The sequence below is a fragment of the Bos indicus x Bos taurus genome, chromosome 22, assembly GCF_003369695.1.
Source record: "Bos indicus x Bos taurus breed Angus x Brahman F1 hybrid chromosome 22, Bos_hybrid_MaternalHap_v2.0, whole genome shotgun sequence".
Lineage (NCBI taxonomy): Eukaryota > Metazoa > Chordata > Mammalia > Artiodactyla > Bovidae > Bos > Bos indicus x Bos taurus.
The window spans coordinates 31,523,143-31,544,250 of NC_040097.1; the positions used below are offsets into that span (position 1 = coordinate 31,523,143).

The 21,108-nt window shown below is 44.8% G+C and overlaps 1 protein-coding gene across 1 annotated transcript in view; it reads right to left on the reverse strand.

Moving 5' to 3' along the window:
- Positions 1-7,037: 7,037 nt before the first annotated feature.
- Positions 7,038-21,108, reverse strand: part of RYBP (RING1 and YY1 binding protein) — a 73,343-nt gene continuing 59,272 nt past the window's right edge. Inside the window, exons 3-5 of the mRNA XM_027522253.1 lie at positions 11,701-11,877; positions 11,508-11,606; positions 7,038-11,049 (exon numbers count right to left, since the gene is read on the reverse strand). Coding sequence (XP_027378054.1) covers positions 10,797-11,049; positions 11,508-11,606; positions 11,701-11,877 — 529 coding nt within the window. The 3' untranslated portion in view covers positions 7,038-10,796. The remainder of the gene's footprint in view (positions 11,050-11,507; positions 11,607-11,700; positions 11,878-21,108) is intronic.

Here is a 21,108-nt window from a genome sequence, read left to right on the forward strand (position 1 = left end):
TCACCCGGTTCTGCAGGTTCAGCCCAACCTTGGGCTGCTTTAGTGTTGCTTAATAAACGTCAGTAAATGCACGGATGAATCAATGCAGTTGAGTACCTAGTATCTGTCAGACGTGAAGCTAAAACTGTAAATATTTTATTTTCTAACAATCTTTCAAAGCAAGCACTACCATGTTTGATTGACACATGAATGAATGAACAAACGAATGAATGAATGAAAAAACTTCTAAATGAGAGCAGGACCACAATCCAAAAGTGTACAGAAGCCAGGAGGGACTGCGCTTAACGATGTGTGCTAAGTCGCTTCAGTTGTGTCTGACTGCAACACTACAGACTGTAGCCTGCCAGGCTCCTCCGTCCGTGAGATTCTCCAGGCAAGAATAGTGAAGTGGGTTGCCGTGCCCTCTTCCCAACCCAGAGATCAAACCCAAGTCGCTTGCTTGTGTTCCTGCATTGGTAGGCAGGATCCTTATCACTATAACTACCTGAGAAGCCCATACTTAATGATAGGCACCCAGTAAAAGGGACCAGTGGGTAGACAGCACCATGGCAAGTGAAGTGCCATGGCCTCTGTTAGGGGTTGAACTTGTCCCCTCAAAATTCACAAGTTGAAGCCCTAACCCCCAGGAACTCAGAATGCGACCTTATTAGGAAACAGAGTCTTTGAAGATGTAGTTAAAGTGAAGTTGTTAGGGTGGGCCCTAACCCACTATGACTGGTTTCATCATAAAAAGGGGACATTGGGACAGAGACTGACACATATTGAGGGAAGACGATATAGACAGACACGGCAAAGCAAGGAGACGGGCCTGGAACACATCCTTCCCTCACAGCTCTAGAAGAAACCCTGTCCACATCTTGACCTTGGACTTCCAGCCCCAGGAACTGCGAGGTATCTGTTGTTAAGCCACCCAGGCTGGGGCACTTCATCATGGCCAGCTCTAGCAAACTAGTACACGGACAGCCTTCACCCACCACAGTGCTTTTCAGTTCATCTGGGTCACACAAGACTTGTCCAGGGGCTGCATTCTGCCCAGGAGGGCACAGGTGGCAACGCCTGCAGCCTCACAGGTCCCCGGAGCACACCGTCCACAGGGCAGTTGGCTCCAGGGGGAAGCTGGGGTCAAACGGATCTAGTGGGAATTCAATTATGGTTTGGAGACGAGTCTGCGAGGTCGCTAATTAAACAAGGGCAGAGTCTGTAACTGAGGCCCCAGGCTCCAGGAGCTATGTGGCAGCCCCCACACAGAGCCAGGCCAGGCCCAGGAGAAAACGCAAATTCAAGGCAAGAGGTAGATTGGATCAGTTGAGACATGCCTCTCGACTAACACCCCAGCCTACGGTTATCAATACTCTATAAAGCATGTTGGAACTGCTGTTTACAAGTATCTGTTAATTATTAAAATGGAATCTATTTTCCCCCCCTCCATCTAGTTGAGAAATCTCATGTTACACAGAAAGGTTAATTACAAACCGACTTCCAAGAACCCTTTGTTGGAAGCTTCTGTTTCATTTTCTCCAAGATGAATCCTTGAACTCCATATTTGGGAATGCAGACACAGGCTGGCTTAGCAAAATCGTTTCCTCATTCTAGCAGCCCCCAGCTCTAGCCAACCTCTCAGATGGCCTGATGCAGCTAGGATTAACCAGAAACCACTTCAAACCCCTCCCCTCCACACACCATCTAAAATGTGGTTTTGTTGCTTTTTCCGTTGAGACCGAAGACCACCATGTTTGCCACATGTTGTCCTGGTTGCAAAAGTAAGAGGGTCTCAAGTCCTGGGACCACAATGAGAGACATACAATATTCCAGGGGCTGCACCAATTAGGTCCGTTTGCCCCCAGCCTTGGGGAAGGTAAATGGCCTATTACTTGGTGGGTAATGCATACCACATGGCATTCCTCAGCCTCGAGGAAGCCGGAGAGGACTCATTTTCCTAGCAAGCACTGGAGGTGTGCAGTACAGGCTTGGCCCCTTCCCCACCATCACCTGTGCCAGTGAGCTTCCCTGCTCGCCAAAACTCCACTGTGGGCTTCCCAGAATTCAGTTCTTTATAGCCATGCTTGGAAACCTTGTATATCTCTATCTGTAGCTGACTCTTGAACAACACAGCTTGAACTACTCAGATACACTTGAACTACTCAGGTAGTTCACTTACACTCAGATTTTTTTCAAAAAATACTATCAATACAACACTACACGATTTGTAGTTAGTTGAATCTCCGATTGGTTGAATCCGCAGATGCAGAACCACAGATATTAATACACAGGGCTGACTGTGAGTTACACTTGGATTTTTGGAGAAGGGGGCAGCAGAGGATGAGATGATTAGATAGTGTCACCGACTGAATGGACATAAATTTGAGCAAACTCTGGAAGATAGTAGAGGACAGAGGAGCCTGGCATGCTACAGTCCATGGGGTTGCAGAGTCGGACACAACTGAGTGACTGAACAACTAACCCTCCCATGTTGTTTAAGGGTCCCCTGTTAATCTCCTATTGGTTCTTTCCCTCTGGAGAATCCTAATACACAATGGCTTAAATAAAAGAGAAGTTTCTGTCTCACCTGTGATGGCAGGAGCTGCACAGGGCATCCAGACTGCTATCTTTCAACTCTTATTATCCTTACTGTGTAGCTTCCATCCTTAGGGTGATCTGATAGGCAGAGATGACTGAGTTGCAGCCATCACATTCAAGTCCCAAGCTGGAAGCTTGAGGAATCAGGCAGAGCTAAAGGATGTTTGCCTCCCTTCCATCACTCAAGGATGTTAAAGAGTCTCTACTGGGTGACCGGGCGATGTCACTGTTCTTAAATTCACATATGGCCCTTCTGACCAGACAGACCTGGGCTGAGGCTGGCTGTGCCCTTTGTGACACTGGGCGAAGGCTGTCAAGATGTAAGGACAGTTCTGCTTGTGTGCGGTCCACAGCAATGGTTTAGTGGACACCAGATCAGACTGTCATTTCCTGGGTAGACTCCTTTTGGGCAAAGAGTTAAGAGTGGCCAGAAGTGAAGGTACACATGCTGCAGCCAGCCATCCAAACAGAGTCAGGAAATAAAATGTTAAGTCTTTCAACAGGGGCAGAGGCTGGCCACCATCTCGGCTCATCCCACAGGGCCTGATGCTTCTTGGGACGCAAGAAGCAGAGCTAGTGGCCCTGGACTGGGAGAGCCTATTCTCCAAGGGAATTGTAAGTTGAAGCCAGAACCCTCCACGTGGGGAGGAGTGGGTTAAGAGGGGTGAGGATATAGCTAGTCTCTGTCCTGGAACCATGGCCTTTACTATCAAACAGCAGCAGAGTCAGTGCTGGGCTTTGTGAGGGCATGGCTTCATGGCGGGAGACATGGGCTAAGAACAGAAGCGGGTTATGGGCAGGCCATCACGTGGTTGAGGGGCAGGCTTTCTAGAGGTGCCCAGGGGCATCTGTGAGAGAAGGCCCCTGGCTCTATCTGCCGACCGCCAGAGACGAGCAAACGCCTGCAGTAGGGCCTTGGAGCCCACACCTTGTCAGATACCTGTTTACCATCTCCTCCGTCCTCTCTTCAAACTAGGCTTCGTGCAGTTGAAGGGGAGGAAAATAGCAGGCTTCCTGGAACTTTTCAACAGAAGCACTCATCAAGGCAGCAGAGCACACTGAGAACTGAAATTTCTTTGAGATCCTGTGTTCTATTGTTGAAATTCACGTTGAAGTAGCATTTCATGCCCCCTCTCCATGTTTCCACAATTTTGTCTTGTGTATTTCGCTCCTCAGGCATGCCGAGTGGCCTGCCTCCTCCCCTCGTGCCCTCCAGCCACACCAGCCTTTCCCAGGCAGCAGCCATGGAAGGTCCCTGGCGCAGGCAGAGCGGTTCTCATGCTGGGCTCCCCAGCCAGTCGGGCACACCTCCCTCAAGCGGCAGCCGACTCTATTAAGCAAAATCTTCAGATGTCCGGGTCGCAGGGCGGTGGGGATTTTCACAGGCACTGAAGTGGATGGTCACGTTGAGAGGCTGCCAGCATCTCACCTGCTGTCAGGAAGAAAGGCTTCTGGTGTCCAGGGAGTCAAGAATGACTCACTTAAGCAGGAGTGTCACTAAGATGACAGAGGATTCAAGAGCGCAGCTGACAGCGGAGCACGCTGTTAAATCCTCCCGGAAAGTGACAGAGGACAAACCCACAGGGTGGGGAGCCGGCCCCCTGCCATGACCACGATGCTGGCACGCAGACACTCCGGGAAGATTTTCCAGTTACAGTTACGAGCGCCAGGACTTTCCCTCTTCTGCGGTGGGCCTGCTTTACAGCTTTGGATGGCCCTATCTCTGTGACTAATTGGAACCTGAAAGTGAAAGCAGCAATGCCCTTGCAAAGCTGCTGTGGTTTCAAGTGTGGCCTCCACGGTGGGAAGTGGCAGACAGATTAGATAGATAAGGGAATATTTAAAAACAAGATAAGACAATCACAAAACAAAACAAAATGCTTCTCATTCATTCCCAGTATTAACATCAGCGAAGCAGCAGAATGAACACGCAGGAAATTTTTTGCTCTCCCTTACTAGAAACATGTTAGAATATTAGCAACAAATGGGCCACTTGGGAGCAGGGAACGTGGCAGGAGCAGTTTGCTTCAGAGGTGAGGACAATGAGCTCAGGGAGGCTGACTTGCCCAAGGTCACCCAGTCAGGTGGAGGTGGGAGTCTCACCCAGTTCTGACTCCCAAAGTTTGTCCTGTTCTTTCCAAGCATCACATCCGCTTGGTGTTCTGCCCTGTCATCTGAGTCTCGGAGGTCAGCAGAACCGGTGCAGCAGCCTGGGCAAGTTCTGGTCCGGCCTACATGGCAGCACTGTGGCGTCGGGCATTTAAAGTGACAGTGTCCACCATGGGCCTCCTCCTCTTGTCCTGTGCTGAGCTATTGAGAACTGGTGTGTTGGATATTTCGTTCTCTTCTTCCCTGACTCCTTCAAGCCTCTCAGCTGCCTTCTACTTGGAATTCCTACGGCTCCAGGAAGTGTTCCACAGCAGAAAAGCTGATTAAAAATGGCCTTGTATGGTTCCCCGATTGCCTCAGGTAGGTCTGATCCAGGGCAGGAAGGGCAAAGGCATTTACCTCCCACGGACGTGGGATGCCTGGAGAGCCGTGTTGAGATTTCTGAGTCTGAATTCAGCAGAAGAATACTGTGATCGATTTGTGATGCCTGGCACGAGCGAGGCAGGGAGACCAGGTGCGTGTGCTGCTGCTGCTGCTAAGTCACTTCAGTCGTGTCCGACTCTGTGTGACCCCACAGACGGCAGCCCACCAGGCTCTCCCGTCCCTGGGATTCTCCAGGCAAGAACGCTGGAGTGGGTTGCCATTTCCTTCTCCATAATCTAGATTAAAAACACCTGCAGGAATGGCCACTCAGTCTGTGCCCTTTCTCCACATACCAGCCAGTCCTACTTGGAATTTTTCAGAACCACACCAGGTGCAGAACTAGGCACTGGATGCCCCACAGCAGGCTTCCACCCTAGCCTTGCAGGTAACGCCCGGAGAGAAGGCAGGGTGACCAGGCAGAACACAACAGCTTTCACTCCAGACTTCAGTCCCTTTCTCTCTCCAGACAAGGCCAATGATCTTTCCTAGAAAAATCAGAGCCTTTCCTCACAGTATTCAGTGGTTCATATCTACTCTGTGTAAACAGAGCTCAGGCTGCCAGATGAAGACTGACGTTTCCTGACAAGCACCAATAAGGGTGGCCAGATTAGAACCTGGCTTCTCTTGATGATTAGCAAGCAAGACTTTGATCAAGAATTTTTACACCTAACACACCAGTGGCTCCGAAGCTTTCCTTGCTATGATGTTAAAGTTTCAGAGGAGCTCTACAGAACTGCTGGGAGGTCACGGATGAAAGAGATGCAGGGCCTCACTGACAGCTCTTTCCTTCTCCTCACTGCTCTGGGGAAGGGGCTGGCCAGTTTCCATGTTACCGGACAATGAATGCTGAACTTTTCAGCTGAAGACATCATCCTACCCTCAACCAAGATTAACTCAGCAAGAGCTTCCTGTCATGGTGATGTTAATACATCGGCCATGGTATTCCTCAGTAGGGGTGTCTAGACATGCGTTATCAAGACTGGCGTTTAACTAAAGACACGGGAAAGAAGACTTCACCTTCCTTCTCATCTTCACAACTTGAAGGAATTCACTAAAAGACATCCCTGCACTTCCATGGTAGGGACCAGCCTTCAGCTGTATGCCTTCATCTATTATGGGAGGCAGCCTCTAGCTTCCCCAAAGGGTAGTGCCAGTGTGGGGACCCTCAAAAAGATTCCTCAGGTACCAAGGAAAGCTGAGAGTCAGGGTACAGCCAGCCCATTGCCTGAGGACGCTGGGAAACATGAGAGTCACTAACCCTATTCTTCAATCCGTCCAGATTCTTTCCAAGACTCTTGAAGAGCCAGACTCGGGTTATGTATGACTCAGTACTGGAAGACAAAAAAGGATGAAGTTTGCTTTCTTTTACCAGGACAAATCAATTTTCATATTACGATCCTGCACCATTTACACTCTTCCCATTTGCTAGTTCAAGTGCAGACTAAGAGTAATTGGGTGAATCTTAGAAGTGTCCTAAGTGGTTTCCACATTCTTTGGAAGTGACTACCTCCCTAGCACTGGGCAAGATGCCGGCTTTGTGCAGCTATTAGGTATGACACGATTTCCTTTACCATGAGAGTCACAGTTAACCTACCTGCAGTTGGCCAGAAATGGGTTCTTTCCAGGGTTCTTCAGTCAGGCACTGAATAAACCAGTTACGCATCATCTTCACTTCCTTCATTAAATCACCACTGCCTACCTCAAAGGACTCCTTTAGAGACACTCGTTTGCTTTCTTCCAAAATTCAGGCGTCCTTGTGTCCCATTATATTTTCTGCTGCAGCTCTGAGCCATGTCCTGAAATGCCCAAATCAACTTCAGCATCTGATAAACTCAAGCTCTCCTGAAATACTACCTAAGTGAAAAATCTGAGTACAAAAAGTAACCTACTTGCTAATGTCTACACAGACAAAAATAAAGATTTCAATGTAAATTTTACTATTTTATTTGTGAAAAAACTACAAGCAGAATTCATAAATAGACATTTCTATTTAAAGCAGGAAAACGATAAAGTGGCTTCTAATAACATAGTCGTGCACATGCCAGTAACAGGAATATATTAACATCTTTTATTTGCTAGACAAAGAGCAGTGTCCAATATAAATTTCCCCCAAACATTTAAGACCTGTGAATTTCTGACCAGTTCACAAAACCACCGACACTTTAGCATGAAGAAAAAAACAAACCTAACAGACTGTCAGCTCTAAAGACATTACAGAGCAGAAACTTCCAAAAGCGTTATACAAGCTGTCTTTCTGGGCAAATGAAAAATATAGCTCGTATAATACATTAACAAAAATTCACAAGATAAGATTATGTTTTGACATACTTAACAAGCATTCTCTATTTGTCTCCAACAAACAAAGCTAAGGAAATAATGTAACCATCTTTACACAGTAAATTAAGGTTACAAGTCATACACAAGAACAGAACTGCTTGCGCATTAAAAACTGTTCAGCTCCATTGTCATACTCTAAATGTTGGCTCTTAAACCATTTTCGGTTACATACAAGCAAAGGTTATTATATATCAGCAATTAATAAATTTTCAATAATTTAAGATACGGTAGCTTAAAAAAGTAGACTGAGAATGGTCTTGATAAGGCAGGTGAAACATCTTAGTGGAACTAAACTCACAGAAGCTTCTGCCAATGTTTTCAATGTCCAGATTAAAATTGAAGGATTTTGATTGAAAATATTTTGAGGGTATCAGGATGTCTTTACCTTTTTTTGCCTTTTTTTGAACTGCATGACTCAAGCAGAGCAGGTTGGGTAAGCCCTGTGTGCGCGTGCACACGCTCGAGTGTGAAAGATTGTGTGGTATTAAAACAAATGGAAACTTGCAAGCATTAACACTGTGCTTTTGTTTTGCTTTTATAACCTGCTTACTGTGCCGCCGAATACCAAGTATTTCTGGTCCTCTTTCAATATATATCTTTTATCATCTACACTAGTGTTTTTACACGCTGCCTACTAATTGTAGGGTAAACTGCAAAAGCGGGAAGTTACAGGAATTCCATTTCCAGAATACATGCCTGAGGGATGTCATCCATTTCGGAAATTAAAAGTCTAAAGTACCTATCATCTCACTATCGTAACACAACACACAAGAGCAGCTAAAGGACGGGCCCAAAAACACCTGATTGCTGAGAGTGCTCCCACCGCGAGCTGCTGCAGTTTCTACCAAACTGGCAGTATCATCTCACCTGTTCTAAAGCAGCCCTCCCTTCCTTCACCCCTCCCTATTCTTTATCCTTAAATTTATCACGGAGGCAGAACTGAAAAACCGAGACATTGGCAATGAATTAGCAGCCTCTGAGTAGCTGGTGAATCAGCTTTTTCCACTAGTCTAGGGGTCCAATCACTTTACATGAAACTAATTTTGCAAAAGTACAGTGTTTCTGAACAAAGTGCATACCAACATTACTGGTTCCAAAAGCAGTGCAACCCACATGAGTTTGGTGGCATTTAAATTTTTTTAAAAAGTTAATTAAAAAACTTAGCAATTCCTTACATCTCTGGAAAATAAATATGGCTGACTAATTTACCCTCCCTGAGACCCTTAATAAAAGGAATATTAAAACTTTAGAAGGAATGTCTTTGCAATACCCCACTAATATTAAAATGTGGATTTAAAATTCATAGTCAAATCACTATGTATTCTATATTCTGATGCTTACAGAAAGCATCTGATTTCCTTTGGTTCATTAATAAATACTTTAAAAATGTATTTAAAAAGGTTAAGTATAGCTTGCATCCCAGATACAAGCAGTATTTTTAAAAAGAGGGGGAACATTGTCCGTGCATTTGCGAATAGGCCACAGCAACGAATGGCACTGCTTTATCATCTACACCTTTGAGAACAGAATTTAAATGATGGTACATCAGTGACTACAGAATAGTTTTAATGTAAACGTGAAAGGAGCCTTTCCTGTTGGCTACTCAAATCAAGCTGTTAATTTTTCTTTTAACTCGTTGCCTCCATACACAGAAGTTACTTCTATTCTTAAGCAAACCAGGTTTTTCACACCAAAATGCGGAGTTTCATCACTACTCTGCTGCCCTCCCAGGTCGAATAAAGGAAGGTGACATCAAGTTCCCATGCTTGAAATGACTCTCAAGTCTACCAACTCTGCGAATATGAATGTAAGAGTCAGACAGAAGAGAGATCCTAAATCCAAACAAAGCAAAACAGAACATTTTTTTTTAAATGAGGAGGGGTGGGTTCATATTAGTGGTCTTTTACACGATTTTTATTTTTGCAAGGCATCTAAAAAAAAAAAAGAGTGAAAAGAATCTTTTTAAAAAAGAGTTTACTCAAGCTGTCTTTGTGTTGAGGAAGTAAAAGCTCACAGGCTCACAGGAAGAAGGAGCTTTCCCTGCAACTCTAGCTGCCAGCCCTCCAACCATTTCTTCAGCACTTGCATTCCTTCCCACAGCAGGGAACTGAGACACATCATGGGACTGAAAGCTTCATGTCGGGACTGGATGTGTTGGTTGATAACCTCTGTTCAGTCAAACAACAACACTAGACTTTAAGAAAGGAAAAGAATTCTCACTGAATGGTAAGGGAAACAAGGGGCTGTGAGGCAAATAAAGTTCGATTAAACGAAACACCGTGTGCAAAGTGGAAACAGGGATTTGCTTCTTGTATGGACCACAAGTACAAGTTAGACAGTTTGAATCCTAAAACTGAGACAATTTATCGATTCACCTCAGACATGAGTAGAGGTCTGGAATATGGATGGAATTCGAGTGACAGAATACCGTATTTTCATGAGTGCTTATGCAAGAAGAGCAAAGTGAACATGTAACCGTAATTTACACGAATACTTGGCATTCTGGAGCTAGTTTAGTTACTTTCGAATGATCAAAGCCCTCCCAACTAAACCACTTGTGATTTGTCAGTCATTCCACCACAAATGCAGGCTATCTGGAGCAGTCTTTAAATTTGAGATCACATTGTTTAAAAAATATATATTTTCGTATCATCCAGTACTCTTTAGACAGATGAGAGAGTCAAGTTCCCACGTGGGTTGGAACATACTTCATGTGAGACTGATTTTAATTTACTTTCAGCACTTTCATAGAAGGGACTGTCCCAGATCTGTAACTGTTCAATGTTGTATTCACTTCACAGTGTATCAAGCACCAGCGTTGCCATGGATTGGTTTCAAATAACCTTTTATATATAATTTTATATTTATATATATATAGTTATATCAAAACTGATAGTACATAGTATAACTGGAAGAAAGAACTAAACGTAAAAGGATATGCTGAAAGGATGGAGTCTGTGAACACAATAAATAAAAGCGCCCTCCCCCTCCCGCCCTGCCCTCCCCCAACAAAACAAAAACAAAAAACCAGTTGTAATGTACGTGGAAAATTGTGCACAGCAGATTTTTTTTTTTTTTTATAAAAAGTAGATTCAGGAGCACATCCAATTATAAATGATTGTTAGGAAAATCATATAAAACAATGGAATACATAAAAGTGTCAAGAGTAATCGTCAGGGTGCGAAATTCCTTGGTGGCCAGATGCCCATGGCAAGCAGAAATTATCCTGGCAGCATCACTAAGAGGTCGATGTCCACAGAAGATTTCCCAGGGGGTGCAAGCAGCATGGGCAGGTGGAGGACGTGAATTTCATACCCTGATTCATAGTTTTCACAATTCCATGTGCAACTTCAGAAAGACTCATCATTTACTGCTGACATGTCGCCCTTTGGCGTGGAGGAGCGGGAGGAACCCTTGTCTGTGCTCTCCGACCCCGAGCTGCTCTGGTTCTGCTGTTCTGACCCTGCACTGGAGGTCACTGTGGATGAGGATGTCGAGGAGGAGCGAGTCTTTTCCTTAAAGTCTGTGATAATGACGGTGACGTTGCCCACAGTCACTGCCAACTGCTGTGCGGTGCTCCTGTCCACGTTTTTCAGCCGGGGCCTGAAAGCAACACGCACAGAAGAGCCTGTTAAATCAGGTATGGGTGCAAAGGACCTCGGTTCCAATGTCACACACTCACACTTCATGGCACTGTGGCAATGAATCTCTCTCTGACACACACACACTTCATGACACTGTGGCAATGAATCTAAACCGCCAGCACACACCAATGCTTACTACCAGATCTGCTGAAAAGCTTAGCAAGAATGGAAACCATGATCAGTGAGCAAAGCTTTGGACCACTGTGAAATTAAAATCAATTTATCTTTCTCCTGTTTTGGTCTCAGTGATTAAAAAAATAGCTCATATATATGTGCATGTATTTTGAAAGTTAACAGTCCCACCCCAACTCTTCATCCCACCCTTAGCCTACAAACCCACAGACACAAAACCACCCCCGACTCGAGTATGAGCAGCTGAATCTGGGCAGTGATGTATTTCAGTCTAGTTTCAAATACCTTGAGGTGTGATTCGTTTCACTGGTCTTTGTTGTAGCATTTGCAGACTGTATACTGTTCACTTCGCTAGGAGGATCTTTCAGAATATCAGACTTTGGTCTAAATGGGGAGATAGAAAAAGAGGCATTTAAAAGATATCTTTGATTTGCCTGCAAAATAACACAGTACTGTACTGAGTTACTCAAGAACTTACTTTGTTTTCTTGTTGGTATTTTTCTTGGTGACACTAGGACTAATTTCTTTATCTTTCTCAGGTTTCTCTTTGTCTTGTTTTTCAACTTTCTCCTTCTTCTCCTTTTTAGGGGGTGGTGGAGTGGCATACTGCTGGGCCACTTGCTGTGCCACCAGCTGGGAATTGATCCGAGGTTTTCTACAACATTCAAGAAAAGATGCCTCATTATTTGCTTTATAAATATTTCTCTGATTTTAAAATTTTGGTCTCATAATGTTTAGGCATTTTATTACCGGCATCTGGCAACTCAAAACTCAATTATATGGTGTTATTTCTACATTATCATTTCTAGGTAGCATGGTTAAGTCCATAGACCTTTTCTTCTTTCAAATCCACTCTCTGTATACCTTTAACAACATAGACACATGTGCTCAAATACACACATCCCTGTGCAGTCAAGACTTTCAGCCAATAAAACACGACTGCTTCTAAGAGTGCTGAGAGCACTACTTCTTTTGAGTTGTCAAGATTATACTGACTGACAGCTTTCAAATACTGCTGCTGCAGAGGGTTAATCTCATTTTATTAAATGGACACTGGTAATCCCTCGAAAAGAGAATGAAATTAGAAGTGTGACATTCACTCCTCAATCTAATTATTCCGACTTGGTCTGGTCCCCTGCAGTTCTGTGATTGGCACCACCAACAACACAGAGCAATAGAAGGTAACTGTGGTTCATGCGAGCTCCCAAGGGGGTGAACACTGAAAATCACTATAAAAAAAAATCTTAGAAAAGTGATACATTCATTGTGCCATCAACCATTATGTGTGCGCCAGTCTCCAACTGACACTGGTTTTTAGCACTATTGTTTACAAAGTCTAAATGGTGCCAAATGTTTCTCACAATGCATGACCATTCAGACCCAAACAGCAAAGGGAGAAAGGAAAGCTTAGCACACAATATTAATTTTCAAAGACATTAGCATCTAGATTGACATTTACAATATAATAAACTCTCCCAAGTATAAGGTGTGAAGGTGAAAGTCAGTCAGTCATGTCCGACTCTTTGTGACCCCATGGACTACACAGTCCATGGAATTCTCCAGGCCAGAATACCGGAGTGGGTAGCCTTTCCCTTCTCCAGGGCATCCTCCCAACCCAGGATAGAACCAGGTCTCCCACTTTGCAGGCGGATTCTTTATACCAGCTGAGCCACAACGGAAGCCTGAGGAAGGATGTGTGTATCTACATTAGGGTCACTAATGAGGTGAAGCAACTGCCGGCCACCATGTAACAACCCCCCTCAGACCCTATATCCTGCTCTGCTCCCCACCATGGAGGCACTGGCCAAAGAAAAGTAACTGGACAGATGAGCCCTGGCTCATCCATGAAAGAGCCAGTGGTAGAGGAACGGAAATGGAAGGAAAAAAATCAAAAACAAACCTAGGAAAAACAAGTTTCTTTTAAAAATAATCATGCCATTTTATTAAAAAAAAAAAAAAAGCTGCTAGGAACAGGACACACTGTCTGAAATACCTCTTGGGAGAGGGTGTGATGTGGCTGAGAAGAAATAGAGGATGGAGAGGGGACTGCTGCCTACCCCACAACTTCATCAAGGCCACCTGCTCGGGGGAGTCCCTGGCTTTTGTCTGAGCGTCTCGGAGCTGGTTCCACAGTTGCGGCTTTGCAGGAAACTGATGAACAAAGGATCAACCCCAGGGCAAGTCTCCTATGGTCTCCAGCAAACACAGGCCTTGGCGATGGACGGCACACAATGAAACCCAGTCACAGGCACAGTCACCTCAGGCTGGCTCACAACCAGCAACAGCCTCACCTGCCACTGAGCAGGGGCTCAAACACAGATGTGCAGTGCGGGGGGCAAAGGGAGGCGGCGCTTCAGTTAAGGCCCTGCCCTTTCCTGCGAAAGGGAACTTTCTTTTTCATAGGTTTGCTTCCTTGGTGGCTCAGACAGTAAAGAATCTGTCTGCAATGCAGGAGACCCGGGTTCGAGCCCTGGTTAGGAAGATCCTCTGGAGAAGGGGACGGCAATCCACTTCACTATTCTTGCCTGGGAAATCCCATGGACAGAGGAGCCTGGCAGGCTACTACAATCCACAGGGTCGCAAAAAGTCAGACACTTAACAAAGGCAGCAGCAGCCTATCCTACTCCTTCAAAGAGGAAGTGTATCTGTTAATACGTAAGAGAGAAGATAATCACCACTACAAGTCATTTCACAAGTATTCACCAGGGACACAAACAGATCAGATCAGCTGTCTACAGGGATTACCAGGCAGCTTAAATCAGAGTAAAAAAACAAAACACAACTGTCTTACACTAACCAATACTCAAGATGAAATAACTTAATCAGAGTTTAACTAAGTATATAACAAAAAGCTACCTTGATGGAGAATTTCAATTAAGCTCGTATGTATACTTCACGACACAGAATGACGAGAGAGGACAGTGGGACAGCAGTCCAAGACCACCTTCAACAGACACTCAATGGCACCCCAAACCCTTGCCCCAAAGAACCCCTAGGCTCGCCCAGCAGGCCTGCCCAATCTGAGTTACGGGGGCCCTGTCTCACTCCAGGCACATCCTATAAAGTTCTACAAGGCTACTTACCACACCATTATGTAACTACCAATCAAATGTACACTCCTGAATGGCACGACTGCATCTTAATCATCTTTGTCACTATGGCATTCAGCACAGTACCAGGTACCCAGTAAAATTACCTCCTGGTTGAATGAAGAATAAACAAACACTGCAGAGAAAGACAAAGTAAGGTAAGGACTGAGAAAAAAGCCCAAGCTCTGGTGATCAGGAGGTCACTGCTGACTTTTAGGAGAGCAAGCCGCATGAGACTGGGGTTACAAAAATGAAGGGGTGACAGGATGTCAGAGGAATAACCTAGAGGTGGCCAGTAAGAGTTTTTTTGGAGAAATGTCGTGGTGAGGTAAAGATGGTCCTGCCACTACAGAGAGGGGTCAGCATGGTCGGAGCAGATTTCCATAGGAAAGGGAGGCTGAAGTCATGTATACTGTAGAGGGAGAAAGGCGGAAGGCAGGCAAGACAGCAATGTCAGCCATGGGCCAAAGGAGAGAAAGCACATAAGCAAGCAAAGCACTGGCAGAGGCACAGTCTTCTGAGACAGGGGAGGGATGCTAGGTACTGGGGAGTTATGGACAGAATATGGAAATGAGAAATCAGAGGAGAGATCCTGAAACCATAGACATCAGAAGTGGTGCCTAGGTTGGTAAGCAGCTGGAACTGCCAGAACAGAGAGCTAGGAATAGGCAGAGATGAAAGGAAGTCACCCTTGTTTCACAAACAGCCCTTTACACAAGTGCCTGGTGCGACTGAGAGCAGCTCGCCAGCATCGGGACGTGCTGCTCCATGATGGAGCCCTGGGGGCCGCTCAGGCGGCTCACCCAGGCCAAAGGCACAGTGTGCACAGGCAGCAGGTCCGGGCCGCCTCGCGCTCCTCCCACGGACGACCACGCTCTAACACCGCGGCAAGCAACCCCTCAGAGTGCTTCAGTGCAGCTGCCACAAGCCGGTACCTAAAGGGCACAACCTACACGCGCACGCACACAAAACCATAGGATGTCCTCACGTGCTCCTAAGGAAATGAACGTCTGACCAGAATGGTGAAATAAATGTTCCTCCCCTCTAATGTGTAACCAAACCGAAACTTCACAAATGAAAAGGACCCAAGGCTAACTTGGAGAAGGCAATGGCACCCTACTCTAGTACTCTTGCCTGGAAAATCCCATGGATGGAGGAGCCTGGTAGGCTGCAGTCCATGGGGTCGCACAGAGTCGGACATGACTGAAGCGACTTAGCAGCAGCAGCAAGGCTAACTGAGATCAGATTACCAAGAAATATAGTGTGTCTGCTAAAGGCGCCTGTGTTGTTTCAGAAGTACATTCTCAATGTCCTCAAGCAACAACCCAGTAACTCTTCCATCACCACTTGCCCCTTGCCCACAAAAAACCCTCACCAACAAGTTGACAATCATTTTAATTATTAGAGCAGTTTTTTCAAACTAGTTCCCCCAACAAATTCCACAGTCTTTCTCGGATCAGGGAACATGGTGAGGTAGGAAAATGCATCTAATTCATTTTGAAATGGTGCAGTGTCACTGAACAAAATGCGTAACTTTTGGAGAAGATGAAGAAACAACAAAGGGTCATCAGTGGGAGGCCCTCCAAAGGTGCCACCCTGCCAGATCTGCCTTGGCAGTTCCTGCCATCCGTCCCCGCATTTCTAGGCCAGCACGCTCCAATGGCATGAGGGTTGGGAATGTGCCAGCTCCACTAAGAGCCACATGCACCCCATTCCCACCCTGCCGGGCTCTCCCAGTTCAACGCTATAAACTGCCTGTGAAGCGGCAGGAGCAGAGCCACCTCCCAGCCATCCCAGGACAGGCACACCGTGAGACCAGAGTCAGCACAGTGTCCTCTAGATCAGGAAGATCAAGACCCCTGTCTAAGGCTTATAGTAAATGGCTGACCTGGGGGTTTCAACACAGACCCAAATGAACCATTATTCAAAAACTCCTCTTACGAAAGTAACTTCACAATGTCCCTCCCTCCACCACCCATGTGTTGTGTGTGCACATGCGCGTGTGTGGGGTGGGGAGGGGGCACAGGGTGCTAGGAATGAAAGACCCAGGTCAATCCAGGCTACGATTTCGACAGACACCCGCACAAGAATTCCAGCACACTTGCTAACCCCACTGTCCTCACTGGAGCAAGCGGAGACTACTTGGTTATCCTTAAGGGAAAAGGGCAGGGGGAGAGAAGCTGGTGAGAATGTTTTCCGATGTCTACGGAACATTTCCCATAAAGAATGAACCCTTATCACAGTATTTAATACTGTTGATCAGTGAGAAATAGTTACTTCTCACAGATTTACACTGCCCAATGCGGTCTTTTAAATGTTACACAACACACCATAAATAGCTTGTTTAATGCGCATGTTGTAGGGAAGTCAGTTCTTCAATATGGAGCTGAGAGTCTGGATTCTCCAAAATTACCTAAGTTTCCCAAGAAACAAATCTTAAACAAGCAATCAACAGCCTTCACAATATAGGGGAAACCTCAGGTCAATGAACGTGGTTTATTGCTTTTAGTGTCTAAGCCTCAAAGCCCATCAACTAAAAATAATAAAACAAACAATAAAAATGCTACACAGCCCGACCAGAAATGCTAAAATATAACAGGGGGCCTGGTTTCCTTTGTAAAAGTACATTTAGCAACGAAAGCTTTTTCCTATCTTAGTCTTCAACACTATATTCTGTCAATAACAAAATTTTTAGTTTTCTCAAAAATTTTGTTTATTGTTGTTTTTACAATAGTTTACAAAAGAAAATCTGCTGTGAAATTTCAAATAGACATCATCAAGAAATCTTGTCTATTTGAGCCCACACGAACACAAATGAGAGCAAAAACCAAAAAAACCAAGCCATCTTCCTGGACTGCTTAAATGGGTGCACTCATGGCACTTTGGGGAACATGGGCAAACCTTACATTTCCCCCACACAGCCCTTTCCCTTTCCACTGTGTGCTCGGGGATCTGAGGTCACTTCTGTGGTTTTCTGTATCTCAGCTCCCACAACCAGAGAAAAGAGACAACTACTTCTTTAGCTCAGGCAACAAAGAGCAGTAACACATGGTTTCTTTTGTTTCATGATGGCCAGCTCTTCCTAAACCATCACTTGTGTTCTGGCTCACCTACGGGACTCACCTATGGGATTTTCAACTAAAATACCTCAAAAGCTCTGGAATCAGACAATCAACTTATTCACTAAAAAAAAAAAAAAACTACTCTGCAACTTACAAAATGTCTTCTCCAAGTTAACTTACATTGCTCTTAAGTTTTCTGAACATCGCCTTTACGCCCCCAGCCAACCCTTCCTTGCCTTGGCAATCTGTTCGTTGAAGAATTAGCAATTTTAAGATCTAACTACTCTGAAAATGCCTGTCCATTTAGCTAACACTATCAGGAGAGCCGACAATTCTTTATGACAAATCACATCATGACTGTAATTAAAAGGAGACTTCTCCACATGACCCATTTTCCTGTCCCTACACTCAAAAGAGTCTACACGTGTGCACTGGGCTAACTAGGGTGCATTCCTCCCGCTCAACAATGACTGAATTTTTCTATTACTGATGCCCACAATACATACATGAGCGCGCGCGCACACACACACACACACCAGCTGGGAACAAAGCAAAGTACTCTGCATATCTATTTCCGACTACAACATTTTGAAAATGAAATGGGAACAGTAAATGTAACCTCAAGGAACTGGGTGGGCCAAATGCGTTAAAATGCTTTATAAACTTTTTTCCTTTGCGGAGTACCTTGATAAAGCCATAATGAGGTTCAATAAGTCTGGACTTGTGTGCATACAATATGTATTCCAAATTAAAGCAACCAAACAGCAAATGTATTTGTGGGATACAATCCATTTTCACATGGGCTAATGCCTGTATTTACCTTTTAAGGCGATTTAAGATTCATAGTTTGTCTGTCCCAACACTGTCAACCACACACTACACGGCTCCTGGCTTTCACAGCAAAACAGAAAAGAGGTCCTACAAGAACAACTTGTTTTCTGTCCATTTTACCCACCCACTCCTGACCCATTATATTTTAAAGACCAAAGATAAAGCAGAGGAGAAATGCTGTGAGCAGAACACAGAAGTCAGGATTCTGGCTCCAACATCAATGACCACAAAATCTTAAAAGGGGATACAAGACTCCTTTTAAAATCTAACATGCACAGATAAAACAGATTTGAGGTAATCAGACTACTTTAGGCCTCCTTCCCCTTTACCTATCATTCTTAAAAAAAAAAAAAAAAAAAAAAAAACCACCAAAATCCAACAACTAACTACTGCTTATCTGCGACAACACTAACAGGTATGTTACACAATCACTAGTATCCAGAGTTAAAAAAAAGAGAAAGAGGACTTACAACCAGATCAAGGACCATTAGTCTGGTAGTCTTTCAGGTATACCAAACTAGGCTGAGAGTTTTTAAATAAAGGGTTTTAATCCCATAAAAATTTCTGTACATTTTTGTATTTGAGGCACTGCTACAGTACAGTTATTACTAAGAATCACCCATGTGAGCCAATCTAGCCCAATGAAGACAGACAGATGAGAAAATATGGCAGATGATCTAGTTCAGTAAATTTCAAAGGAGTTTCTATGTAAGCACGTTCTTTGCCACTATTTTAAAGGATTGATTATCTTGACAGACCAACAGACAAATGAAAACACATCTGTTCAGTTATAGAAAGATGAAACCACACAGTACTCCAACCAAACTCTCCCCTGATGGAAGAAACATCAGACGTTGTTATGCAGTTGTTAGTCCCAGTGACTAGGGTGCCAGTTCAGCTTGCTGGTTTAGGCCCAGGCCATTATGGAGAAGGGAATGGCAATCCACTCCAGCACTCTTGCCTGGAAAATCCCATGGACGGAGGAGCCTGATAGGCTACAGTCCATGGGGTCGCAAGAGTTGGACACGACTGAGCGACTTCACTTCACTTCACCACTACTCAGACCTAGCTGGCTTTGTTTTGGAAAGAGGAATACTCTTGGCCTTCCCTAGAGTTGCTCTCGGCACAGAGGCAGGCTACTCCACAAAGTAGTGCGGAATGTTTGTGACCTTGGGACCTTCACTGCTAGGAGCATACACTGCATGGTGTTATTAAATTCTCTCTGCTCCCCAAATAGTATCTCTTCTTGCTGTTCTTTTCTCTCCTGAAGAGTTCCCCCCCCCTCAAGTAAATACTCATCTTCATGAAGTTTCTCAAATCCTCTGGCTTATCTTCTAGAATGAGCCATTGGAGGTTTGAGTTCTTAGGGGTTTGAGTTCTTCTCCTTGACTCAGGAGAACCATTCTGCTCTGCATAAGGAAACAAAAATTTCCCCTTCAAACTGGACTCCAACTATCAGGTTAAAAAACAAACAAACAAAAAAAACAAGCCATTCCCTTTATCTCAGCAACTTCTCCATCCTCGCTTTAACAGATGATAGGCAGAGTGCAGACTTTGAGTTAGGACAGGCTCTGGACTTTATCCAGACTCTGCTATTGAGCCTGGGTAAATTCTCTAAGTGGGAATGGGGCCATACCTAACTTAACAGGGCTTAAGATTAAAGGAGGTCAAGTTCACTTAGCTCTTGTCATAGTTCATGTACACAGAACATGTAGACATTCTACAAAATACCGATTGTTGTTCAGTTGCTGGGTTGTGTCCGACTCTTTGTGACCCCATGGACTGAAGCATGCCAGGCTTCCCTGTCCTTCATCATCTCCTCACTTCCCGGAGTTTGCTCAAACTCATGTCCATTTGGTGATGCCATCCAACCATTTCATTCTCTGTTGTTGCCTTCTCTTCCTGCCTTCAATCTTTCCCATCATCTGGGTATTTCCCAATGAGCCGGCTCTTTGCATCAAGTGGCCAAAGTATTGGAGTTTCAGCTTTAGCATCTGTCCTCCCAATGAATATTCAGGGTTGATTTTCTTCAGGATTGACTGGCTTGATCTCCTTGCTGTCCAAGGAACTCTCAAGAGTCTTCTCCAACACCACGGTTCAAAGGCATCAATTCTTTGGCGTTCAGCCTTCTTTACTGTCCAGCTCTCACATCTGTGCATGACTACTGGAGAAAAACCATAGCTTTGACTATACCAACCTTTGTCGGCAAAGTGATATCTCTGCTTTTTAATATGCTGTCTAGGTTGGTCACAGCTTTTCTTCCAAAGAGCAAGCGACTTTTAATTTCATGGCTGCAGTCACCATCTGCAGTGATTTTGGAGCCCAGTCTGTCACTGTTTTCACTTTTCCCCCATCTATTTGCCATGAGGTGATGCGACTGGGTACCATGATCTTCATTTTTTGAATGCTGGGATTTAAGCTAGCTTTTTCACTCTCCTCTTTCACCTTCATCAAGAGGCTCCTTAATTCCTCTTTGCTTTCTGCCATAAGGGTGGTGTCATCTGCATATCTAAAGTTATTGATATTTCTCCTGGCAATCTTGATTCCAGCTTGTGCTTCATCCAGCCTGGCATTTTGCATGATGTTCTCTGCATGTAAGTTAAATAATACACAGCCTTGCTGTGCTCCTTTCCGGATTTGGAACCAGTCCATTGCTCTATGTCTGGTTCTCACTGTCGCTTCTTCACTTGCATACAGGTTTCACAGGAGGCAAATAAGGTGATCTGGTATTCCCATCTCTTTAAGAATTTCCCCCAGTTCGTTGTGATCTACACAGTCAAAGGCTTTAGCGTAGTCAGTGAAGCAGATGTTTTTCTGAAATTCTCTAGTATCCAAAATACTGATAAACCACCTTAAAAGTAACAGATACATTTCAAAGCACTATCTCCCCAGCTGGAGTTGCAT